Source organism: Chelonoidis abingdonii, chromosome 7 (genome assembly GCF_003597395.2).
Source record: "Chelonoidis abingdonii isolate Lonesome George chromosome 7, CheloAbing_2.0, whole genome shotgun sequence".
Classification (NCBI taxonomy): Eukaryota; Metazoa; Chordata; order Testudines; family Testudinidae; genus Chelonoidis; species Chelonoidis abingdonii.
The window spans coordinates 75,961,237-75,988,640 of NC_133775.1; the positions used below are offsets into that span (position 1 = coordinate 75,961,237).

Sequence of the window (27,404 nt, forward strand, 5' to 3'; positions counted from 1 at the left end):
TTAAGGGAACTATAATGTCCTCTGTAGTTTGGGTACCCACCCGAGAAAACCACCTCTCCCCCCACAATCAAATCTGCTCAGGCACTCAACACAACAGCTGTTAAATTTAGAAGTTTGAGGGGCTCCTCAGAAGGTGCTTTCAATGGAAACCTCTGAACCCTGGAATTCGATTTACTTTTTTACTCCAGAGTGAATGTGGTGACCATGGTGCAAAGCTGATCTGCCTACAGAGTCTCTTGCTTGTTGATGGGAGTATGTTTTTATGTTATTGAGTTACCTTTTGTTTGCGGATGGTGTTATATAATTTTTTTTTTTTTTTTTGCAGGTTTTGGTTTTTCTGGGGGGGTACATGTGTGTCTTGAGATAAGACATTTTAATAAATTAAAAAACTAACATGTATTCATTAGGCTACATACTCAGCCAGAAAAGCAGGGACAGAAAAAAGCATATTTGTAATAAGCAGCTAACATTGCTGTTGGATCTTTAAATTTGTACAGTGAAAATGAAAAGAATTAACCCTTAAAAAAATCCTTTAGAGCTACTTAGCTTGTGAAGACAACAAAATTTACCATCAGAGCTCATAAATACCTTGAAGTAATTGCTCAATTTACTGCGCATGCACACACACACACATTCAAGCTTGCTTCCACCCATTTAATTAAGAAAATGTTCTAATCTACTGTACATGCTCAGTATGCAATTTTCAAACAGATTTGTGAAATCAAACCCCAGCAAATGCCATATCTTTGGAAGGAGTGAAGGAGTAAAAAGGGCTTTTTATTGCTGCTAATTATTTGTTAAGGTTTTTATGGGCAGTCTATGATTGGCTCTTGATAGTTTTTAATCAATGCAAAGATCCCACAGATTTTTACCTATATAGGAGCTAATTAAATATTGTGCCCAATACTGCATAGTTTCATAGATCCAGGATGCTTACAAGTTCCTCTCCTTTTACTAGATGCACCCCACAAGGATATGGCTTAACAATTTACAGTGAGGTACATGCTGCCATAATGTGAAACTCCTCCTATATTTTGCCATGTTCTCCAGTAGTTTCCATATCCATATTGAATCAGAAAAAAAAAGATGGCAATAGAGGTATCAATCTTCAAGATCAAATGTAAACATTTTATTCTGCTTTGAACATTTCTCCCTACTTCAAAAAAAACAAAACAAAAAAATCCCACACCCCCCTCAACTTAGTATCCACTTTGGAGCTCTCACAATCCATTTAATCAAGTTCCCAGCTTAAAATCTTGAAAGAATCTCTGGTTTTTTGCAGGTAGATCTATTCAACTTTCCACTTAAATATGCATGAATCAACTCAGTTATGTAAGTGTCTAGAGTGAATTACCTGGCTTTTCATTCTCATCAGTATGTAATTCTTTATTTTTCCATATGGCTCAGCTAGTTTGATTACGGCATTGTCAGAATATCCTGAATGAGGTAAGTTACTGAGGTGAATCACACGACCAGGTTCTGGCTTTGGTGGCTCTGTTTTTTGATCAGGCTTCCCCTCTGGTTTCTAAAATTAAGAGTTTGTGAAACCTTAAAAATAAATACTACATAAAAATCTGACATTTATATAACTTACATCAATAAATGACATTTATATTAAAGATTAAGTTTCTGATTTTACTATATGCATTACAACTGAAACATAAGTAAGGCGCTGATTTTGGCTGGTGGCTGGGAGCTGCATGGTCCTGCCACTTCCCACAGTGGGCAGGGAGCTGAGGTACCCCTGCCGTGGGATCCTAGCAGCTAACTGGCCGTGGGGGGCATGGGGACCCCAGCAGCTCAAGGGCCGCCACCACGGTGGGGGCAGGGGGGACCCCAAAGCTCCCAGCCACCCTGAAGCTGCCTAGTCCCTTCTCATTTTATCACGGATATTTTTAGTAAAAAAGTCAGACAGGTCACTGGCAATAAAGAAAAATTCATGGAAGCCTATGACCTGTCCCAGACTTACTAAAAATATTAATGACACAATCTTACCCTTAAATATAACAAAACAAATTAATGCAAAAAACAAACATTAAGATAACTTAACACTGAATATATTATACTGATTAAAAATAAGATTTTAAAATGCAAAATTGTATTTACCTTTATTCTTTTATACTTATGGGATAAGTGCACTCTTACAGGTTTGCCAAATACTAGAGCTGGTGTTGTCATATAATATTCCACGGCAGCCTGGGCATCTTCAGTAGTGGACATTTCAATAAATGCCTGAAATTGTATAAGAATTTATTTGTGCATTTACTTCAGTATTACTCTCTGGCAAAATAAGATGCACTTCTTAAAAAATGCAGTCAGGAAATGCAAGAGTCAAAACTTTTTACAGTAGCATTAACTGGCCCCATAGAGTTAGGTATAAATTGCACATAGCATATTACTTAGGTGTACACCAAAAAAAATAGTATATGCTCAGGACAAATTACTGTTAATAACACTTTAAACAATAAAAGTTACAAATTTAAACAAAAATTAAATGTAATGTTGCAGAATATTATCTCAGTGTATCTAAATTTCTGTGTTCCGAGGGGGGGGGGGGGAGGAGAAAAAGACATTAACCCTCCTTTCCCTTAGCATTCCCCTCCTGTGATGACAAGATGATACCCAGTATATTCCAGGGAACATGGAGAATTCCAAGGACTCATTTGGTCTGAGAACAAGCAAAAAAATTCAATCTAAATAACGAACAAGGATTTGTAACGTAAGTGGCTTTGTAAACTAAGAGTGCTCGCTTTCACAAATGCTGTAAAGTTGTGTGGTGTTCACTGATGCCAGTGAATGTTACCCAATACTAATTATGCCACCAAAATATTTTAATAAAAAACTTACCTCATTAATTTTGTTTAGAATCAGATGATTTGTAATTATTCCAAATGGCTCAACAAGCTGCAGCAACTGGTACCTCAAGTTTTTCCCTCTCTGAAAATCCATAATGTGAACAACTCTGCTTGTTTCCTGATAAAAGCAGAAAGAACTAACTAGTAAAGTTTATCAGTAGCATGACATGAAATAGCATGTCAACTAACAGAGACATCATCGAAGGATTTCAGCCCCCAAATCTCATCTAAAATTACCTGAAAAAATAAGACCCATTTTACCAATGTCCTCTCTCCAGGCATAACTAAATATATCAGGGCAAGGCAGGGAATTCCAAAGGTACATAAGTCAACTCTGTACACCAAAGAAGGAATTTATTCTTACCCAAGATGATGACTGACACAGTCTGAGGATAAGTCTATATCAATTTATGAATTTCTTTCTGGTTTATGAATTGCATTTAACATTGTAGCCCTTCAGTGTGGATTGGAACCGCCATTTTGCAGCAAGAACAGACTGCCTGGGAAGCTGAAATACAGCTTTCAAAATTGAATAGAACAACAGTGCTGCTACCAACAAACATTTACTTTTAAAGACTCTCTGCCCCAGCAATCTGGAAAATCACCAGCAGAAGAACAAAGAGGTGTCACAGACTGCTTTAAAGGTGACATGCTCTCTAAGCGAGGGAGTCATTTCAACTCCAGAAATAGAAGACAGCTGCAGGACTGGGAGCAGGAGGGATTTTGCCATCCGCCAGGGACTCTCCAGAATGGTGAAGACTCAGAAGGAGATTGTGTTCTGGTGTTTTGTTTTGTTTTTGTTTTGCCTTAGATTTATAGGCTCTACTGTGCGAAAAGAGTAAAGGGTGAGTATGCTTAAGAAGTTCCCTGCAAAGCCTATATTCCTTGCTTTAACTATCACATGTTCCCCAGGGGGTTAATCTGTAAACCAGAGATACCTCCCTATCCCCAGCTGGGCTGGATTTGGGGAGAACATGCAAAACAGCTGGAGAGGCTTGGGAGGTTTCAGTAATAGCTTCAAGGCCTAGGGGAGTTGGACTGTGGAGTCTCTTATCCCAAGGAACAGGACCAGACAGGGAACTTGCATCCTGGAAATCTACTTTAGAAGCCAGCTCTAGAAACAGTGTCTAGACACAGCCCAGACCCACATGGGATAAAAAGTTTAGGTCCATTTAATAGTGTGGTGCCCATTCACTTGGTGGATCATGACAATGATCATAGTAGGTGGTGAAACATGATGACTGATATACTTGGTAATTTTAATCCAAAAGAATATACATCAAATAGAGTCTTACCTTTTTATAAAAAAAAGATTTGTATATTAGACTAAGATGCTGTTTGCTTCAATATCCTATAACAACTTTGAATAAAAAGAAATCTACCCTGATACAGTTTAAAGATATCCCGATTTTGCACTCTCTCCACAAAAAAACAAATAAGTTTGAAGCACGGTCAAGATTATCATCCCCTGTGCAAATAAGATTTCAAATTAAAATGAACTTTTGTGAGCATAACAGTAATGACTGTCACTGAAAATTGAGATGTACGACACCAACAGCACAGAAACAATTTAAGTTTCTTACATCAGTTTGCATCTGCTTTAATGGCGATTTAAAAAAAAAAATCAGAAAAATTAGTGCATTTGTGTAAGCATTACATGATGTACAAACAGTAAGACCAAAAACTGCAAACAATGGAGAACAACATTCTAATGCAGGGGTTCTCAAACTGGGGGCCGTGAGGTTATTACATGGGGGCTTGCGAACTGTCAGCCTCCATCTCAAATCCCGCTTTGCCTCCAGCATTTATAATGGTGTTAAATATATTTAGAAAGTCTTTTTAATTTATAAGGGGGGTGTCACACTCGGAGGCTTGCTGTGTGAAAGGGGGTCCCAGTACAAAAGTTTGAGAACCACTGTTCTAATGTATAGATGGCCATGTTCCCTGCTGCATCTCAACCTGATATTGACTTATGACTAGACTACACCACACAGAAAAGCAATGCTTGAAGCTTCAAGGAACTTGGAAAAAGACGACTTTTGAATGTTTTGGTCAGGCTTGCCTTATTTCTTCCCTCTTCTGTTTCTCAGGTGCCTCTTACCAAGATGTGTAACTAACAAAAGAGCTGAGAAGTGATGGTCAACACTCAAACTCTGTAGTCTGTGTTGTAAAACAGAACAACATAAGGAATCTCCCTTACAAAGGAGTTATAAAAACCTGTTTTTTCAAGGTTTTATGGTTAGTCATGATCAGGCGTAGTATGGCTAAGGGAAATGCAACCTCAGTATCAACCTTGAGAGATTACCTCAAAAGCTGTGTTTGTCTCCAGGTTTCTTCAATTCTTGACCTCTTTGCTAAGACTAACAAGATTTCCACTTAGTACCAACAGCAATGAGGTCCATATGACTGTCCGGTATGTGGACTGAGTACCAATCCATTTTACAACAGACAGCAAATCACAACCATAATAACTGTCACTATCAACTTGTACTGTATTCAAGTGAGCTAGATATGAAAAATTCTATAAAGACTGTTTGGGTCCCATGTCCAAACTGGACTGGGAGACAGAGATCTGGGCTCTATTTCTGGCTGCGCTACTGATGTGCTGCATGATCTGATGTAGGTAAGTCACCTTTCCGTACCTCTATTTCCCCTACCATTCATTTTGTCCATTTAGACTGTAAGCTCTTTGAGGAAGAGGTTGCCTCTGTGTGTACACAGCACCCAGCACAATAGGACCATCATACAACTAAAAATAATTCTACTACCTCCCAAAGACATCTAATTTCCTCCTGTAGAATATATTAAAATGAGCATGCTTCATATCAGTGTAGCTGCATATTACGGTTTTGTAAAGCCGATTGTTAGAATGACAATTTAATACTAACCATTCTGTCTTTCTGCATATGTCGTGGTCCTGGCATGTTTCCATTTCCAGCTCCTTTATATTAGAAATTAAAAGTATATAAGTAACACTTAAATGAGTTATGGTTACTGTTGACATTTCATCTTTTTAAAAGGTAGTAAATTAAAGATCGCTTGTAATGTCAAAGTTATTTTTCAAATACTTAATTCAAATTACTGTAAATTCATAAGAAATCAAATCCACACATAATATTTTACCAGTAAACCCTGAGAAGCAAAATCCATGGGTTGTGACCCAAAATTGGGGTCGCCAGAATGTGTCAAAGGCCCAGAGTGCTGGTTCAGCTTCCTGCTCTGGGTGTTACAACTTGGTGCACAGAGCCACAGTACTATTCAGGTTTGGCCCACCTGCCTCTCTATCAGGACTGGTGGCTTGCCAGGCCAGGCCAAATTTGATCAAGTGGCACTGCAACCCCATGCATCAGATCACAATGCCACTTGGGCCAAACATGAGTGGTACGGCAACCATGGAAGTCACAATGCCTAGCGCAGGGAGCTGGGCCCAGCGCACTCCGCAGGACAGAAATGAGAAGAAAACAGTTGGTTTCACATTCTCTGTTAAGTACTCCCCACCCCCCATATACCTCCTGCCCAGCAGCCAGGGCACACCTCATCTTCCATACCCTGTGTCCCACTCCCCAGTCCAGCTCTCTCAATGTACCCCTTGTCATAAACAGATAGCTACGGGTTAATGTTTCTTTTACCTGTAAAGGATTAACAAAGGGAACCAAACACCTGACCAGAGGACCAATCAGAAAACCGGATTTTTCAAAGTCAGGGAGGGAAGTTTTGGACTCTGGGTCTTTTGTCTGTCTCTCAGCTATGAGAAGCTTCTTTCTTCTTCTAATCTTCTGTGTCCAACTTGTAAGTACAGGTAGAAAAACAATATAGGCTTTTATGTTGTTTTGGGGGTATTTACATGTGTGTAACTTGCTGGAATGTTTCAAATTGGATATCTTTTTGAATCAGACTGTTTATTCATATTTTCTTATAAGCAATAGCCCTGTATTGTCATCTTGATGCAGAGTTTATATTCTTATGTCTTTTTCTTTCTTTTTTTTTATATAAAGTTTTCTTTGTAAGACTTGTTTGAGTTTTTCTCTCTGGGTAGGTTAAGGAACAAGGGGAGGGAATTCTCTTTGTGTTAGATCTACGGAGGGTAAGCTCTGCAGCACCAGGGAGTTGGTGGGAGGGGGAAGAGATAGGATCATCTCTGTTTCCTTGTATTTGGGGTTTGTCTCTTTGTGGAATAAAGGAGACATGCTTCTTGGTATTGTGATGTAAAGAGATTGCATCAATACTCTCAGGTTAGCCCAGAGAGGAAAGTCTGGGTGGGAGAGGGAGGAGGAAGGGAAGTGGTTTATTTCCCTTTGTTGGAGACTCAAAGCATCTGAGTCTTGGGGGTTCCCCAGGGAAGGTTTTGGGGGGCTCAAGTGTACCAGGCACTGATTCCTGGTTGGTGGCAGCGAGATAAGATCCAAGCTGGTAATTAAGCTTGGAGGTTCATGCTAAGCACCCAGATTTTGGACGCTAAGGTCCAGATTTGGGAAAGAGGCTTATGATACCCCTCCCAAACAGCTTTTTGTCAACTCACCAGTCCTGGTCCCCAGATCTTCCCCAATGCACTCCCAGCTCCTTCCCCAAGCCTGCCCGCTTTATCCCTAGGGCCCCCAAATCCTCCCATCCTTTACCCTCTGCCCTCCCAGGGAGCCATGGGTGGGGGGCGGCTATCTCAGCATGCTGCCTCTCCCAGTCCCAATTGCTGGTGAGGAGTTCCCAGGTTTTCACATCTGGCTGGAGCATCTGGAATCTTAGCTCCAAGCGACCCCTAGCAGGGGAGGACGCCTACACTGGGTCTGGGGTATCTTAGGGAGCGTCTGAGTCACAACAGGCCAGCAAGGTTTACAAATGGGTCCCGATTCCCAAAAGGCTGAGAACTACTTTTATACGTAAATGAGCTGAAACATTTTATTAAAGGGCAAAAAAAATGTTAACGTAATGTTATAGCTGAGATTTTAGATGCAAACCTCAGAATTATGATCCTACAGCAACACTGATTCTACCATACTGCATATATTAAGGAATAAATTAAAGCAAGTCTGTTAAGTAGTTAGTTAAAGCTCAAAATTTAGGCTTACAAAATTGTTATGAAATTTCGAAGTATGAATGAAAAGAAACTAATGAAAGCATTAGTTCTCTTTAAAACATTTTTCTGCAGTGTTTCCAAGACAGATATGCATTAACATGCTGCTAGACTCTAGAGAATGACACCTAGAAAGCAAGATTGTCTCATCTACTTTAATTATTCATATTATTTGAAGTGGAAAAGTAAATAGCGTAAATGAAAGGTAGGGTTTTGGGTTTTTTTGTTTTGTTTTAACAATATATAGTTTCAGTAACAAAATAAAAGTTTCAACTTCAAAAATAGTTCATGAGTATTTTAATCTGACAGTGCCAACTTCAAATAGACTCAAAATAAAACGTTCGGCTAAATTAATGCTGCTGTGAAATCCTTCAGTTTCCTTAGCTAAGTTTTGACTCTCATGCTGCACAGAGTTACATATGCCATTTAGTAGAATCCAACATTTCAGATAACCAGGAATTTGAGAAGAGTACAATGAAAAAGATTTGTTTACTCATGTTACCTCTTGGCCCAATTGGTGGTCCAAGATGAAACGGAGGTGGTGGCGGCCCCAAAATTCCTGGTGCAGGATTTGTAGATTGCTGCAACATAGACCGATCACCCCTAGAAACAGAGATACAAAACAAAGCATATTAAACCTTTAAAAAGAAAAACTTTTCATCGAGCCCCTAGAAAAGTTATCTCCTCATCACAAATACATTTGATACCACATCCTTGAGGGAACGGAAAATTACAACTAATTCTAGAAACCTCCCAAACTCACAGTAAGCTTCTCTACAAAATTTTAGGCGTTTACCCAATTCCTAGTAGCCAAAGAACTAATCCTAAAGCAAGAGATGGCCACCTTCATCTTTTGGGTCTATCTGCTAATGAGATCCAGGTACAACACATGCTGAGAAGCTTTTGAAAAGGTGGAGGTTGGTGGGATTTCTAACAAGGGTGTTATTCCTGGACCCTGCCTTGAAATGTCACCTGTATCCGCCACCTCTGGTTAGTAGGTGTCTGAAGAACTAAGGGAAAAAATAACCCTCTTTACATTTAAAAGATTTTTTGCAACCATAAGGGCTAGAAAACGTATTTTTTTAAACAAGATCCTGAATCTACTGATGGTTTAAGGTCCTTCTATGCATCTGGGAAAGCTTCCTCCACACAACCGAAGAGGGGATTATTGAAGACGTTCTTTTCTACATATAACGCTTCAACAATAAAGTCCTCTCTTTGGACATACCAGGGATAGAGAGCAAGTGCTGCATCACATTGGAAAACCAATACTCTACCTCTTCCAACGGTATGTGCTGTCCATTTGTAGCTCTGATATATCACCACACATCTGGTGATTTAAGAGCTTTACTGGCACTTATATGGGATGAGTTGTATAAATCACTAATGGCTACACTATTAATATTATTATCGCTAAACATAAAATTACTACAGTAATAATTAAAATGTACTTCTGAATCTTTATTGTATCAAGTTGTATACAGTTTAAAGATGAATTACTTGTACTAGTAGTTTAACTAAGAATTAAGTGGAAATCTGTAAGAGTTATGCTATTTTAGCAGCTAATATCTACAGCATTCATTACTGGAAGATTACAAATACAATACACTATACGCACCACTGCAATGTGAGCACCCTAAATGCAACATATTTTTATGTCTAGGGGAAAAGTTTAGTGAAAACAAAATGTTTTAACACTACGTGATCAAAAGAGCAACCCTAAAAATCTTCTCATGCAGAATCTTTCAAGTGTCAGGCTATAGGGGAAGGGATAGCTCAGTGGTTTGAGCATTGGCCTGGTAAACCCAGGGTTGTGAGTTCAATCCTTGAGGAGACCATTTAGGGGTCTGAGGCAAAAATATGACTGGGAATTGGTCCCGCTCTGAGCAAGAGGTTGGACTAGATGACCTCCTGAGGTCCCTTCCAACCCTGATATTCTATGATTTGCATTAGAAGTCTGACCATGAAGTTTTAGCAAGTCAGCCTATGCCTTAGACCTTGGCTACACTGGAGCTTTACAGCGCTGCAACTTTCTCGCTCAGGGGTGTGAAAAAACACACACTCCTGAGCACAGCAAGTTACAGCGCTGCAAAGTGCCAGTGTAAACAATGCCCCAGCTCCCAGTGCTGCAAGCTAATCCCCATGGGGAGGTGGAGCGCCTGCAGTGCTGGGAGAGCTCTCTCTCAGTGCTGGCACCAAGACCACACTTGAACTTCAAAGCGTTGCCATGGGAGCGGTCCCGCGGCAGCGCTGTACGGCTGCAAGTGTAGCCATACCCTTAGAAATAAGCAGTTTGTGCTTCATTAAAAAGTTTGTCCAGCTTCAACCTAATCATTTTGGGACAGTGAAATTTCCAAGGCAGAAACTGATCATTTTTCCCATACTCCACATCTGTGACCATGGGCCACTTTGCTGAAGTCATGATCTGACACTGAACTCCAAATCTGAGATTTGGATTCCTAGGTATCAAAGAATTTATTAACTATTTTTATCCCATAGGTTTTATGGCAGGATTACTTCTCCAACTCTGGCAATTTTATAGTTAACATTTCAGTTTTAGTGCAATTTACTTTAAAGGCAGATACCTTCTTAAACATTTCTTTAGCTCTTTTAGGGAAATGTTTAGTTAGATAAAATATATGATCATCATGTAAAGCTATTTAATAATTAATTCCTTCAAATTTTCATTCTGCAATTTATTATTCCTTATTCTCTGCACAAATTCCTCCAGAGAGAACATGAAGGAGTGAAGGAGACAGACATCAAAGCAGATTAAAAAAAAAATGAGGATTTTTATAAAGTAACTTAATCATAGATCAATTTTTTACTTTTTTCCCATTTTAGAGTCTTAAATTGCTGAAGTGGCCATTTAGATCTAACTTCCTAATCATTAAAAAAATTATGTAAAATCTGAAATTCTACTAGTTTCAAACTTAAAAATGCTCTTATTTGCTGAAAAAGAGAAGTCTAGAGCAGTGGTTAACATAAGAGCGGCCACACTGGGTCAAACCAAAGGTCCATCTAGCCCAGTATCCTGTCTACCAATAGTGGCCAATACCAGGTGCCCCAGAGGGAGTGAACCTAACAGGTAATGATCAAGTGATCTCTCTCCTGCCATCCATCTCCACCTTCTGACAAACTGAGGCTAGAGACACCATTCCTTACCCATCCTGGCTAATAGCCATCAATGGACTTAACCTCCATGAAACTATCCAGTTCTCTTTTAAATGCTATTACAGTCCTGGCCTTCACAACTTCCTCAGGCAAGGAGTTCCACAAGTTGACTGTGTGCTGTGTGAAGAACTTCCTTTTATTATTTTAAACCTGCTGCCCATTAATTTCATTTGGTGGCTCATAGTTCTTGTATTATGGGAATAAGTAAATAACGAAGTAAGTTGCTGGAAGCAGCAGACAGTACGTCCCTCCCTCGGCCCGCACTGCTTCCAGCGGCTCGCTGCGAATCGGCTGAACCTGCAGACGCAGTAGGTTAACAAACTGGCCCAGCGCACCTGGGGCTTTCCCTGCACAAGCAGCAGAACAACTTTAGGAACCATTGGTGTAGAGCCTTAGTAACATCCTCACTGTAAACATCACAAACTCAAAACTGGTAAGCAAAAAGCCCATTCTCTATTTGGAATCAGAATCACCTTTCCATACACTGAACTTCCACAAGTCAATGACCTGATCCTGGTCTCACTGAAGTCAATGGCAAAACTGACACCTATGACAGTGGTGCAGGATTTAGTCATGTACGCTCCTAAGGGGGTGAGATTTAAAACAAAACCTGGCCTGTGTATTAAAAAGTTAACAATAACTTTGTTAACGTATCAAAAGTCTAAATAACTTCTCACTGTTAACACTACAGCAATTTTATGCCATTAATAGAAAAGTTAATAAAAATATAATTTTAGCCCCCCGATTCTAAAAGCAATTAAGACTATATTTAATTATAAGAAAGTAGTCCTGTTGAAGTCAGAATTATGGCTTTAATTTTCAATATTTTAGTAGTGGCATTTAGTTCCCTCTCGCTATTGCCAGGATTTATAATATATTTCATTATAAATTTTTATCTAAAGTTGCAAAAGCAGAAAAAAAATCAGATTCATTTTACAAAACCTCAATCTGATTTTAACAACTACACTCCAGACAATTTCTCTGTTTCCTAGATATAAATTACACAAGGAGAGCCAACTCAGTTAAATCAGTGCTGCTTTTCAGCTGGTATAAGAGCAGTCCACCCATAAAAGGAAATGTGACAAGTGTCCAGATAGGATAAAACTTAAACTTAAAAAAAACAAACAAACAAACAAAAAAAAAACACCAAAACCCTGCACCCTATTAAGTGATAGGAAATTGAGCCCCTTTGTTCTGACACACTTAATGATTTCAGTATTTCCAATATTTGACAAAGCTGAAAAAATGCCAAGTTTTAATTAGTCATTTCATTGCATTATGTACTTCCAATATAAAAGTAACTTGTATTTTGCTTTGTTCAGTTTTACTTACATTCCATGTCCAGAATCATTATCAGGATTCCACTCTGGATATCTTTAAATAAAAGAAGGTCATTTATAAATAAGATAAAATTAGGATTCCAAAGGACAGTATCTACACAAAACTACTACAAATTCACATTTTTCACAGGAAGCAGGAAAACATGAACACATTGTACAGGAATAACCTGGATAGCATGATTGGCAGCTATTAAACAAATGTAATTCCTAACAGCCATAAGCATTTCAATGCTAATTAGGAGATTAGGTGGTTTTTTCCCCAGACTAGGAAGTGTATTATACACCTCTACCCTAATATAACGTGGTTGTGCGGAGCAAAAAATCTCTACTGCGTTACAGGTGAAATGCCGTTATATTGGGGTAGCGGTGGCAGGGTTGCAGAGGTGATTTAAAGAGCCTGGGACTTCGGGCGGGGAGCCCCGGACCCTTTAAAACGCTGCCCAAGCCCCGCTACCGCAGCCCCGGGGTAGCAGCGGCAGGGCTCCAGCGGTGATTTAAAGGGTCCCGGGCTCCCAGCAGCAGCCGGAACCCCGCTGCTACTGCGCTATTTGCGCACCTGTGTTATATCGGGTCATGTTATAGCGGGGTAGAGGTGTACTTAAATACCAAATATCTAGCAATAACCTGTAGTATTACAACAGGACAGGTTTGAATCTACACTATGTAGAACAGACTGAAAGGAGAACCTCTTGGAAGTTCGCCCTAGAAGCATAACTAGGGAGTATTGCAAGACGTTACAAACATTGAACACCTGCTAGTTGACACTGTCTAAACATATGTAAAGCATAAGAGCTTAGTAGAGACTAAATTGCCTTTCTGCAGCATATTTAATAACTTTTTGGCCCTGAGATGCTTCAGGGGAATGGCTAAAACAAGTTTAATGTATTGGTCTTTTCAGAGCACACCAGGCAAATTACTTAAACCTGCTCTGTAAAATATAGTTAACAGCTGTCTAATTCTACATGCCCTCATGCCACAAGAATGCTTAAGGTATTTCAAACTCATACATTTCAAGAAGAAGCTGACAACGTCGACTGTGGGTTGCTCCATTGATATGGTGGTTCCACTCCTGCAGTAAAGTAAACAGTTACAATTAACAACATAAGGTCAAATATTTTTTAACAAACCATTCTCTCTGCACAGCTATGTACCTACTCTTCTATGCAGAGGTATTTAATAAATAGTTGTGTATAGATACTGAAGTCTGTTTGTAGTGCTTTAAAGATACAATGAATTTTGACCTACCTTAAAACTGTTATAACCTGACAAAGTGTCCGATGGAAAATGTCCTCTGGAATCTAAGGGCTTGATTCTGGCTTCAGATATGCAAAGCTCATCATGACAAAAATTGCTAGAGTATGCCTGCAGGGAGCCCAAGGTTTTCCTTTCATAGCCTTGGAGATTTTTTCCTAACCCCTCTGCTTTACACCTCAGACCTTCAAAGACTAACATACTTAAAAATACTGCATTCAGTTATGGCTAGCACAAAAGCCAGAAGATGAAAAATTGTAAGGAATTCAGAAAAGAGCAACAAAAAATCATTAAGGGGTTAGAGGGACTGTACATAAGGAAAGATTAAAAGAACTGAAAGTGCATAGCTCGGCCAGACAACTATGTTAGGGAAAGATAGAAGTGTACAAGTATTTGAATGATACAGACACCAAAGAGAGGGGGACTTGTTCAGGATGATACAAAGAGGTATAACTAGGAGTAATGGAATTAAGCAAAATAATATTTAGATTAAATATCAGAAAAAGTTTAATGAAAATAACTCTTAGAATGTGGAAAAGACTCCAAAAGCCAAGTGGTAGAATCTTCATTTGCTTGGGTCACTAAAACAGGACTTAGTTGTCTGGTAGATCTGTTAAAAGACCATATTTTCCAAAGCTTTACTTGATAAACTACTAGCCAGAGTCAGATGCAAAAGAGGAGTACTGGAGAAAGGCAGAAGGATCTCATCTATCAGGTGCAGAGGTAACAACCTGATAATAAACCTAGTACTTCAGTTTGCAGGAAAAGGGAGGGTGCTGGGATTTCTATAAGGAGGCTATTCCTAGAGTCTATCTAGGGGTTCAATTTTCCATATCAGCCTCTGGCTAGAAAGTATCTGATAAATTTGAACTATGACTGACTACTGAAAGAACTGAATTCCACCCCTACCCCCCTTCTTCCCCAGTCTTCTGACCATTAAAGGGAGCTCTCTGCTACTCTAGTCTTCCCCCAATGGCCAGTTTTGGTTCTCTTCTCTCATCAAGATGTCCAGTGCCTTGCTCTTGCTCACAACTTTCATAAGCAACTGCAGAATGACATGGACATGATTTCTGACTTCCACTCTTGATCATCAGGTTCCAAACAAGCAGAAATGAAACTGACCAGAACTTTATTAATTCCACTCTGCTGCTGTCAAGGAAACCCATGATCATCAGCGGAAGTATTGGAGCAATTAGTTATAGTACAATTATATTTTCAAGCTTAAATTCTGTACAAATTGATGGCCTCTCTCTGTGGTCCAGAAAAATCTTATTCAGTATGGGCAACTTTTCCATTTTTAAGATGTTATAACCATCCTCCTGGGTAAAGCAGTGAAGTATCAGAGGCTAACGCTACTGCCTTGCCTTCAAGAACTCAGAGTTTTAATGGCCTTGCAGCAAAAAAATTGAATGATAATTCAAGTCTCCCATAAAGCATTGTCACTAAGCTATAACTAGGGCCCTGCCAAATTCACAATCATTAAAAATGTGTCATGGACCATAAAATCTGGTCTTTTGTGTGCTTTTACCCTATACTATATAGATTTTTCAGGAGAAACCAGTGTCTCTCAAATTGGGGGTCCTGACCCAAAAGGGAGTTGCAGGAGGTCACAAGGTTATTTGGGGATGTGTGTGCAGTGTTGCCACCCTTACTTCTGTGTTGCCTTCAAACCTGGGGGGCGGACGGGGCGGCTGGAGAGTAGTGACTGTTGGCAGGGTGCCCAGCTCTGAAGGCAGCATCCCGCCAGCAGCAGCGCAGAAGTAAAGGGGGCAATACCATACCATGCTATCCTTACTTCTGTGCTGCTGCTGGCAGTGGCTCACCCCTCAGAGCTGGGCTCCCAGCCAGCAGCCACCATTCTCCAGCTGCCCTGCTCAGAAGGCAGTGCCACCGCGAGCAGCAGCACAGAAGTGTAGCAGAACCATGACACCACCTACAATAACCTTGTGACACTCCTCCAACTCCTTTTTGTGTCAGAACCCCTACAATTATAACACTGTGAAATGTCAGATTTAAGTAGCTGAAATCATGAAATTTATGATTTTTTAAATCCTATGACCATGAAATTGACCAAACTGGACAGTGAATTCGGTATGGCTGATTTTTTTTAGATACACAAAACGTATCAGAGAGCAGGATGAAATCCTGATCACTCACTCTCTCTGTCAGAGGTTGGTTGGTTCTTTTTGTTTTTTAAAAAGGAGGACATCACTTTGTGCAGGATTCACAAGATATGAGTTCCTACTATTGGCTCTGTAATTGTGAACTCGTATATCAATGATTCTAATGCACAAACATGTGAACAAGAGCCAGTTTATTCCACTATATACCAAATATTCATTACTTAAAAACAGAAGGAGGCCAAATGTAGGAAAGGAAGACCATTTTAAGCTTTTAAAAGGTGGTGCAAACAGATTTAAGTCATTTAATACAAACAGACACCCCCTCAACAATAGGAAAATGTAAACTTAAGAGTTCACAATGCATTTTTAATTTGCAAAGTTTCCAAGTCTGGCTCAGCTAAAAGTAAATGTATAGTATATCTGAAGTTTGCCTGCAAGTTTATTTTTTAAAAGTGACAAAATTTAATATCCTCTATGCACTCTGGCTGGGATTTTCACATATAAAGGAGTTGGACACCCAACTCCATACTGAATTTCAAATTCCCTCAGGTTCTTTTGAAAATCCAGCCTATACTTATTTTTACAATTTAATTTTTCAAGTGAAGATTTTTTTTTTTTTAAACTAAGGTGAAGTTAGCTTGCTTAGTTAGTTTTTTGTTTAACAGTTTTACCACATTATATTAAAAGGGATCTAGACTCCTTAAAATATTACTCGGGTTGCTTCAGGATCAAAGTTTCCCAATTCTGAATTTTCAGGGCATATTTACACACAGACATTGATCTAGGTGGGTGTTTGAAATTAAACTCTTAAATATGTTTTGCTCTATTTTCAAAAGTTCTAAGTACCCTCAGCTCCCACTGAAGTCAACAGCAGCTGAAGATGCTCATGACTTTAGAAAAAAATCAAGCCAAACTTATTTAGGAGTTAGATATTTATTTATTAGTCTTGGCTATTACTTTTAGAAACCCATATCTCTTGAATGTTTTATTTTCAAGTTAACCTACTCATGCTGTTCTCTCTACCACAATGGTTCTGTTTTATTTTACAGGAAGGGCGGGGAGGTAACATTTGCCTAAATCCTGTTCTGTGATGTAGGGGGTCAAAATTGATAAAGTGCCTAATCAGACAATTTGGGCAGTATTTCTTTTCACAAGTAGATGTTAGAACAAGCTGTCAGTCATCAATGAAGATTTATACACAAAGTTAAAAGAACAACTAGTAATGTACATAGAAAAGGAGCACGACTTCTTATCTTTGTGATGTTAAGTTAAGTTTTTCCCCTTTGGCAGACTTTGATAAAACACACAGTCCCTTCTCTAGCCTCCTGATACTATTTTATTTTAGAGGAAAGAGAAGATATTGTAGTAATAAGCTAGAATTGTCCCAGCTCACAGAGCCATATTCCAATCTGCTTCCCCTAGAATTTGATTCAGATCTTAGTGTTTTACCTGTGACTCAGAATCAGAAATATCATAACGTAACTAATATCTAACAAAACTGGAGAAAATATGGTACCCATATCATTGCAGGAAAATACTTTCTTCCTGCAGTGGTGTTATTTCTGGATAAGAAAGCAGACCTCAGGATTTAGATCCTGGCAAAATAGAGGAACCAATTTCCAAAATATTTTATATGCTGTATTGGAAGTTCAAGCCTGCACATGTATTATGTTACTAACTTGATCTTAAACAGTTGAAAGTGAGCTGAAGAATGTTTGTAAATTTAAAGTGTTTTCAATACACTGTTAAAGGGGGAAAATATTTTTTCATATTCTAAAAAGCTTCCTTTCACAACTGGCTTCTTTTATGCCAAGTTTCTGTACAAAACAAAAGCAAGCAGAATAGAGTAAGCAAAAGCACTGAAAAGAACCTTTATAACAGGAGATACCATTATGAAGTATCTCAAGATGTTAACATTTAACTTCTGTAACCATATAAGATGTTTTCATATAATTATGGGTTTGTTGTTTATTGTTTGTATCAGTTACAAAAATAAACTTCAAATAAAGAAAAAAAACCTGACTGGAGTTACCTGAAGTAATAATTTATAAACCTGTATTTGCTTTGTCAAGTAGTAAATACAATATAACAGCTAAATTCTCAAGTCTATATGGACACTTTGGGTTTCTTAATTTTACTTGTATTACACAAAATATTGTTTTAAAATGTTTTCAGGAATAGGTAATACTTCCAGCTGTTACTGTAAAGAAAAAAAGTTAGTAACAATACCACCACATTAAATCAATTTTAAGGCAAATGTATGTATTCTTAACTTGAATAATCTTCCCCAAAGCCTTCAAATGAAAAATATAATGTAATTGATTTTGACCGGAGGGGCATTAAAAGCCAATTTCAAAATTCAGCTGCCTAGTGTATTGAAAATCAGCAAGAATGAATAAAACCAAAAAGCTGAAAGTAAGAGAACTCTGAAATAATATCTGAGCAAATAAGCCAGTTTGGGTAAATTGTCACCTTGTCAGAGACTTGAACTATAATTATGAATAATTTAAGAGGGAAGTCTGATCAAAAATAAATATACCAGAAGATCCACTCTAGTTGCAAGTCAAGTAAAAGAACGCTACCAGGAACACAGAGCAGGATACTGCAGCAGCAGATTGATTTTTTTCTGAGCTTCTAAAGGGACAGATGCAACACGTGACAATAAAAAGTGAGTCTGAAGTGTGCCTAAGAAAGTTGTGAAAAAAGGAGAAAAAATGACGACAAATTTCAGCCATAGTATGAGACAGAGTGTTAAAGTGAAATTAAAAAGGCAAGAATGAGCTAATCTAAAATGTGAATTATTCTCCTGCAAATAAGTTCCAGGGCTCTACATTAACTCTTTCCCTTTGGTCATGGACAAGGAAAAATGCAGTGTTGTGCAAGAATGCATCTTAACTACATATATATCAGCAATCAAGACAGATGTGGAGGAGAGCTGAATCTAGCTTCTTGAATAGCACAATAGATACACTGCAAAAAATAAACAAAAATAAAAACCAACCAAAAACAAAAACACCAAAAAACTGCTTAAATGCCAGATGTTTGTGGTTAAGAGAACATGTAGGATGTAAAATATAAATAAGATATCCCAGCAGATGACAGCTGTTTGGTCTGAAGTTAAGCAATCTGGGCAAATAGAATATTAATGTAAAGCCCTGGTTTAAAGTGTTCATTAACAATTACTTTGTAAATAAACAAAGTGCCTTTTTCACTCTCAAATTTTCAGATTTTAAAAGTAATTAGGCTATAGAAATAGTCAAAGAAATAGGTAAAAACAGAATAGATACTACAATGTAAAGGAAAATAGAAGCATCTGATGCATAACTCACCTTATTAGAATGAACTGGCATATCACATATAGAGCACAGATGGGGATAACCCTTCGGCAAGAATCCATGGAAGTCTTCAATATTGCTATTTGGAGGAGCACCTCTCTTTTTCTCAAAAAGAGATCTCTCAGGACCAGGACCACGACCCATTCTGTCATACTCACTTTCATATTTATGATAGTTATGCGAAGTCTCACCATAAAAAGAGTCATCCCTACACCTTTCTCCATCTCTTAATCTGTCATCTTCATAATCCATTCTGTCATAATAACCAGATTCTTGAGAACGACTTCCATGGTCATAGTCAACCACTGGGTTGAGACTAGGACCACGATCATCAAAACTATCTCTTCTAAAGTGCCTTTTTTCTTCCCAATCATCCCTAGGTACTCTGTATGGTGGCTCCCGTGTAGATGATCTGCCATCTCTACCATAACTCAATGAAGGACCTTCTTCAGCTCTCCTCCTTTTAAGTTGTAGAAGGATTTGAGGCAAGTTTTCAGGAGTAATCTTGTCCTCGGGATAGCGACTCAGTTCATCTAAGTCTCTAGCAGACAGACCAAAGCTGGCCAAAATATTAGTGGCCTGGTCTGCATCTCCACGGTGTTGAGAAGACAAAGGGAGTGGACCTCTACTTCCAATGTTAAAAATAGATTGTAAATTATGGGAAGAGGTACTAGCAGAAGACAGTGCACTATGAGATCCTTGTTGGTTCAATGAAGAACTCATTCCAAGATTCATTAAGCTAGCAAGGCGTGCAGTACCCTGGTTCATCCTTCCAAGAGATGCTGGCATACTTAAAGACTGGGTAGCAGCAGCAAGAAGGCCTATTCCTGCAGATAGGTCACGCCCATGACCTTGTGAATCCCTACTTAGAGATGACTGCTGGAATGACTTGGACATTGTAGAACTATAGCTTGTCTACTTTATGGATCAAAATTTTAAAGATGGCTGAAAAGAAAGCTCACACTAGAAAGGTAAACTTCACTTCAAAATGGTAACGCCAAGAAAAAAGGATCAATAATGACTGTAGATCTTCTTCAAGCTGAGAAACACCAGACAATTCTGTAGAAAAACAAGCAGTTTTAGTCATAAATCCCTTTAAACAGATGCAGTTTTAAACTTATGCATCATGTTGATCTAAAAAACATTTAAGATCTCAATCTTACAAGGTTTTTATTACATAGCTTAAACAGATTTGAGATGTACTCAGAACCTACATATATTACTTGATAAAAATACAGTAGTTTTTCCTCCTACACAAACTAGTCTTCTCCTACAAAAAATGAGTCATACTGAAGATAAGTGAATTTCAGAAGCTTTAGATGTTAGAAAGCATCTCAAGTTTACTAGCACACAGGCTGTGATCTTTAATGCTTTTGTATATACCCTACTTCACTATGCTAAGTTCCAGAAGACCACAAAAAACACAAAGCCATGGAAACCAAGATGAATTTGGTATATACACATTTAGAAATGAAAACTATACCACTATAGAAAAGGACGAAAGGGAAGTTATAAGTAACTGAAGTTTGGCCAACAAGTGTCTACCATAAGATCTAGTAAATAAGACCAAACATAATATTCAACCTTAATGCAATCAAATCAAATTACTGAAGTGAAGACAGATGTGAACAAGAAAAATAAGTTTTAATTTGTAGAAAGTAAATAAGACCTCTTGCTCAAATTGCAGTTATATGGTTAATACCACATATGAAATGAATCTATTCACTATACCACAGCCATAACACATCAGCCTGTGCTATCAGATCTCAAGCTAAGTAGGGCCAGGTTTGGTCAGTACTTGGATGGGAGACGTCCAAGGAAAACCCTATTGCTGCAGGAAGAGGCACTGGTAAATCACAAGATGGTGCTATTCTTCCCGCCCCTAATCCCCATCAGTTCTGAACCAACACACTGTTAGGAAACACTGACGTTACTGCTGTCTTTTGGATGTGACTTCAAATTGAGATCATGACCACGATGGTTGTTAAAGGTCCCTCAGCATTTTTCACAAGAGATGAATATAATCTGTAATTTATAGAGTCAGATTCTAGGAAGGGACCTCGAGAGGATACTAGAACAGAGTAATATATTCTGCCTAATTACATTTCTTCTGTAGTTTCAATTGGATATGGTATTCTTCACTTCCTACATTGTTTTGTAGGGTTTCTGTATACTTTTTGACAGCTGTTTTACTCCAATGCCGAGATGCTGTATTTCAAAGGGATTTCATTTTTGTGGAGAAGTGAGGTAGTGTATTTCCCCTCATATTTATACTTCTACAGACTGGTGGCATGTGCTGTCTAAGCAGTCCAACTCCCCATATGAATGCCCTTCTCTGGTAACATAGGACAACTGCATTTGGGTCTTGGAAAGAATACACCCTTTGAACTCCTGCAGGGCCACTCAGCCCCCCTGCATGGCCACTCACCCATAAAAACATAATGGCCTTGCAACAGAGAAAAGAATATAAATCATACAGCCCCAAATCATGCACCCTTCTGTCAGAGAAGGGACATTTTTGGGGTGAGACAAGGGAATAAAAGCAGGGGTCTTCCTCTGAAGAGACGAATAGTGGAGAATCTCTAAGGCACATCCCAGGGACTTAGCCTTGCAGAGCTTCACGTTCCCAGTACTAGGAGAATTCAAAAGTACAAGCAAGGGTTTACAAGTGTGTGATCCTCACAACTGCATACTGAATTTAAATCCATTTTTCAGTGGTGACTAAAGTAAAATATTTTTTCACCAATATTTCTAAGTCTAAAGCAATCTGGTATCCTCTGGGGTGAAAGATGTTATATATGTCATATGTATTAATTCTTTACTAAATATTTATGACTTATATCAGAGATGTAGGGAATCCTATAATAGATGTGAATAATACATAAAGCCAATACAAAGGACCCCCATCAATGCATCCAATGTTATGAGTATAATTTTGCTTTGCCTATGGTTAAATATCTGCAGCCTTCTGCAGTCAATTGACATAAATTTCAGGTGGGATCTATAAGATTAAGCAGCATGGGAAAAACTTATTTGGAAAGAGCAAATGATTTGGAGAGGTAGAAGGATACTCTGGACGTCAGTAGCTGCACAATAAATTATTCAGTGGCAAGAATGTAGGGAGGGACAGAGAAGGCCGGTGGCTAGGTGAAATGGCGAGATCCAAGATCCAAACTGAACATGTTCCAGGAGTCTCTTTATAAAAATGGACATTTTTGGACTGTATTGTAAAATGAAAAGCCAATTAAATGTTAAAAGTATCAGAGAAATGTTCAGACTTGCTCATATTCAAGATAAAATTGGTAGCAGCATTCTCTAATTGTTCACACTACCTTCAAAGTACTTCACAAACTACTTTACAAAGTAAAAATTACTTCATTTTACATACATCTGCATTAACTTAAACCCTTTAAGTACAGTTCACATATACATTTGTAGCATCGGACAGAATTTGTTTTTTTTAATACTGCCTTTCTTAAGGTCTATCAAGGAACTCCGCAAAACAGTGAGTTAGAAACTGGTAACAAAGGTCGAGCATACAGCCATATGCCCAGCAATAGCTTGATGTACATAGCTTTGGACATCAGAACCTGCATAAACTAGAAGCTGAACAGGACATCAAAGTTATCTACAGTACTATTCAAAAAGCAATGTTTCCCTCAAAAGCAGATCCACCACTAATCCTCCTGCCACACTTCTTGATTATTAGTTCACTGTCATAGCTTTGGTCAGAATATCACTGAACAAAACCAAGAGCATTTGAGTAGTAGCACCTCATACAGAGTTCTGCTGCAGAGAGAACCTGAGTTTCACCCTGTAGCCTGGTTCTACATATGAATTGTTTCTGCAGAGTGTTACTGCAAGGATGCTGCAGATCTGCAAAGAGAAAGCCAGAAAAACAGAAATGAAGACTACAAAAACAGAAAAGACATAGCAGGGAGAGAAACTCAGGAGAGGATGAAGGAAGACAATTACATGGGAAACCACTGCTGACAGAATTGTGGGTTTTTTAGTAGTTTGTGTACATACTATAAATGTTTATCCTTGTTAACTGTCAAGAAGTTGAATATAAAGGGAAATTATGCGTCTGGGTGGATGTCTCTAAATATTTCCTTATATCATTGGCATCTGATGATTGCCACCAGTCTTTTGTTTGTAAATTAAGATCAAAAGTGGGAAGGGGACAGAATTAAAGAAATAAGAGCCACTAATTTCATAGCCAAGGATGTTTAATTTCCACATGGTCAAGTTTAACATCTCATTCAAAAGACAGCATTTCTAACATTGCAGGCCCTTGAAGGACTACAGTACAGTGTCTATACCAGATATTGACAAGTCCTGATGAACCTGTACCCCAAGATCTTGACTTCAAAGTGAGTGTGCCGTCAGCTGAGCCACACTAACAAGATGACCATGACTGATCAAAGCAGTGGAAGGAATTGAGGATTGATTTAGCTCAGTTCAAAGTGTAGTTCTATGAAAGTGTTGTTCCCAGTATAGTTAAAATTGGGACAGATGTGTTTTGGACTCTAAATTTATCATTATAAAGATTTATAGTCAGAAAATGGATAATATCAAACTTTGAGAGTTTATAGTAAAAGCTATTTCAACATTATATCATTTTTAAAGTCCAAGTGCTACTAACTACAGATAAACATGAACAATGTCAAACAATCTTAATTAAAGGTTGACAAAATGCAAAAAAGAAAAATTGGAACCATACTGAATGTGTAGCTGCCATATACACAGGCAGATTAATGCTGATTTTCAAACAGTTCTGGGTTTTTATTCTATTTTAATATAGAAACAGTATTCATACTTTGTTTCTAAACATTTAGAAGTCTGACAGCTATATTGTGCCATCCATTTTCAGTGGAAACTCCCCATGAAAATCATTAAGAGTTCTACTTTAGCAAATGGATAGCACTACATAAGTCTAAGTTCTAAGGATACATCAATCTTCGGCCATACAAACCTTAACATCAGCATCTTTAAAGGTATACTTAGGTTGAAAATATTTAAAAAAAATAATTTTCTTACCTGTGTAAACACCTTGGGTTATTAAAATAAAGTTCTAAAAATTTAAATGACATTTCATAGTTCATCCTGTTTTACTGTTTCTCAGTTTGGACAATGAAAATCAAACAATTTCACTTTTGTTTCTAGTCAGTTTCACTTTCTGGTTTTCCTGCACCAGTATAGTATGTAAACACTTATAGGGAAGGGGTTAAATAAAAACACCAATACTGAAATAAAAATATGAGAACATGTTAAACAACATTTTAGGGGTTTTAAAGGCATTTTTTTCACCTAAATTACCTGACAAATGCTTCCTTTAAAGAGATATCAATAAGAGTTAAAGCCAAAACTGCAACCCAGCTTAATGTTTTCATGTTTGACATGCTAATTCAAAGTCTAATGTGTTAAACTATGTGTAAATTTTCTCCTTAAAAATTAGACCTACTAAATACATACACAACTTCCATTAAGGAATATTATAACCCTAACTCTTTAAGGACTGATATACATGTTATGGCACAAATGTTTATGTAATCTACATGTGTCACCAAAAAACATTTAATAAAGGCTTCAATTTACAAAAGGGTATAAGGCCTCTGAAGTTCATTTGCACATGCTTGAAAATAGTTCTTAGTAAGTTTAATAAAAACCCTAGTCTCTAGTTGAGACTCTGTACCAAAATTCAGACAGCAATAAAACACAAACATGAGGATATAAAAGATTTTAATGGAAGTGTTGACTAATTTCACTCTAATAGTACTAATATGCAACACCAAAATAAACTGACACTTAATACTGTGCACATTTTGAAAATTAGACAAAAGCTTCCATGTCTATCTTATGTTCCACATCCATGTTGCCTTACCTTGCGAAGTGAGTGGACAAGAATAAATCTACACAGGTTTATTTCAGCTGTTTACTAAATCATTTTTTCTAGCCACAATTTACTTGTTCCATTTCCAATATGAACAAATGTCATAACTGTCCATCTTCAGTGCAATTTTTGTACTTATGTTCAAACTCTGTTTTACTAGTCACAGCAATAATCCATGAACTACAGACTTCATGCACATTCTTCTTCCTACATTTGTTTCCAGCAACAGAATACCACTGTTAAAAGTTGTTCTGTGTAAGGAAACTGGCTCTTCCTATGGAAGACTGAAAGAATAGGCTGTGGTCTTAAAAGGACTCCTCCAACTTAATTTAAAAATGAACAAACAAAAACTTTTAGTAACAGTTAACACCTACAGCTTCTGTAACAAGGATTAAAGGAAACACAGGAAAATGTGATAAAGTCACAAAAACAGGCAGGAGAATCAGCACCAGATGAAGTACAAAAAAAATAACTGGTTTACATGTTAAAAACCTTTGCAAGTCCTCTTCTCAAATGCTAATTTAAGCACATACACGCTCTCTCTCTCGATACAGATATAGACACACACACCCCAAATATAATTAACAGAACTTATTGTAATACAAAGCCAGATCCTACAATCCTTAAAAAAAGTTATCTATAATGGAGGTGTAATTTCTCTTAATAGGAGGCAGGTTCCACTTCTGCAGGGAGCCAAAAATCTGTGCAGTGTTTAGGATTTTAAACAGATGCAACAGACTGAAGTTTCTTCAGTCTGAAAGTTACCTGTTCTAACTTATGAATGATCAATACAGTTCTTAATACATCTACAACAATCTCTGTATTTTTCTTTCATTTAAGCAGAACCACATTATAATTAATTTCAACTAAACTAAGCTGACATTTTTTAATTGTTGTCCAATCTTTAATTCTAAAGAGTATGGCTTGAAAAATAAACCCAGTACCTAGAAGCCTGAGGATTAAGTTTGGTATATTTAAATTGCATTAGTTTAAAATCAATCCAATCACTGATTTTAATCTTGGTTTTCCATTTATAATTTTTATCTCCTATGGAAAGGTTGAGTTTCATTCATTGGTAACCATTAAAACACGTTGTTGCACTTGTTTAGTTTGCAAATCTAAAGCCTTTACACTAAATTTGGTACAGTTTGCTAAACAGGAGGGATACACTATCGACACACATGTATGGTTAAGCTATATCATTGCTTAAATAAATTTGTTTATATTCTTAATTTTTACATTTTGAATATGTCACAATGATGAAAGATGCATTTTTTATAGATTACTATGAGATTGCATTAAGCTGCATGTGGATGAAAAGGAGAAATTAAAAGTGCACAAAACAGCATTTTAAAATAGTTTATTAGCTTAATAAATCTACTTCAATTGTGCTGGACACAAGAAAATTTATCAGAACATGTTTTGCATTTAAAACTGATTTAATAAAACAAAAGGAGAGTATTCTCTGTCATTAGTGAATTGAACTGATTGTTTCTGGTCACCAAACCCTTCCACTGTAGAACTAGCAGAATTCAGCCTCTCACCTTGTTTTTACTGAGATTGGAAGAGGAAAATAAGCTTTCCTACTTTTTCAACTCATAACTTATTTTTCCAACTCTGAATGAATAATTGAACAGAACTTCTTGAATAAAAACAAACAAACAAACAAAAATACTCCGTATCTGCCGAAGTGGCTACTTCTGTCAAAACACAGTATAACACTTCAACAAATTCTGGTTCTAGTTGCTTAGCCGGTGACTTCAACCAGTTCAGTTGTTTGAGTTTCTTTAACACTTCAGTGCCAGATCCATACTGCTTAATTTTATTTAATTTAAAATATTTTAACAGTAAGTTTAGGTCTTAACATAGGTTGCCAATTTCAAGTTTTTTAAATTAATTTTAATAAAAAATAACAGAAAATTGATTTTAATGTACTTATCTTAATAATCCATTTTTATCCATTCTGTGTCCACAGACAACAGGCTGCAGGAACAGAGCTATAGAGTGAGACCTAGAAATGCTACATAGCAGATAACTGCATCAGAAAACAGTGCCTCGATTGTTGTAAAAGAAGTTCTATTGTTTACTTTTTTATCACAACAAAAAATAAGTTATGTCAAATCAATGTTAAAAAATAAACTTTAGTTTAAAGTTAAGAAAGTTTCAAGACAGCATGGATGTGGAGACAAAACAGCTGTGTCAACAATTAGATGCCTGCTTCCTATCTCAGTCTATGTAACATTTAGGTTTTTTTTAATTCCAGGCATACATTTTTGTTGTACTGAAGTATGCAAACAAGGGGACAACCAGAAAACCATTATTTACCCCTTTTTTATAAGCAAAGGCTTTACTCAAAACAAATAGC

At 37.6% G+C, this 27,404-nt stretch overlaps 1 protein-coding gene across 5 annotated transcripts in view; it reads right to left on the bottom strand.

Moving 5' to 3' along the window:
- Window positions 1–27,404, bottom strand: part of MATR3 (matrin 3) — a 45,996-nt gene that overhangs the window by 12,490 nt on the left and 6,102 nt on the right. For 3 of the 5 annotated variants that reach the window (XM_032779687.2, XM_032779686.2, XM_075068057.1), the window contains exons 2-9: window positions 19,141–20,205; window positions 13,445–13,506; window positions 12,430–12,471; window positions 8,426–8,526; window positions 5,744–5,796; window positions 2,848–2,973; window positions 2,107–2,232; window positions 1,355–1,525 (exon numbers count right to left, since the gene is read on the bottom strand). In XM_032779687.2, the coding sequence (XP_032635578.1) occupies window positions 1,355–1,525; window positions 2,107–2,232; window positions 2,848–2,973; window positions 5,744–5,796; window positions 8,426–8,526; window positions 12,430–12,471; window positions 13,445–13,506; window positions 19,141–20,043 (1,584 nt within the window). In that variant the 5' untranslated portion in view covers window positions 20,044–20,205. The remainder of the gene's footprint in view (window positions 1–1,354; window positions 1,526–2,106; window positions 2,233–2,847; window positions 2,974–5,743; window positions 5,797–8,425; window positions 8,527–12,429; window positions 12,472–13,444; window positions 13,507–19,140; window positions 20,206–27,404) is intronic. The other 2 variants (XM_032779690.2, XM_032779689.2) reach the window with 1 other exon arrangement.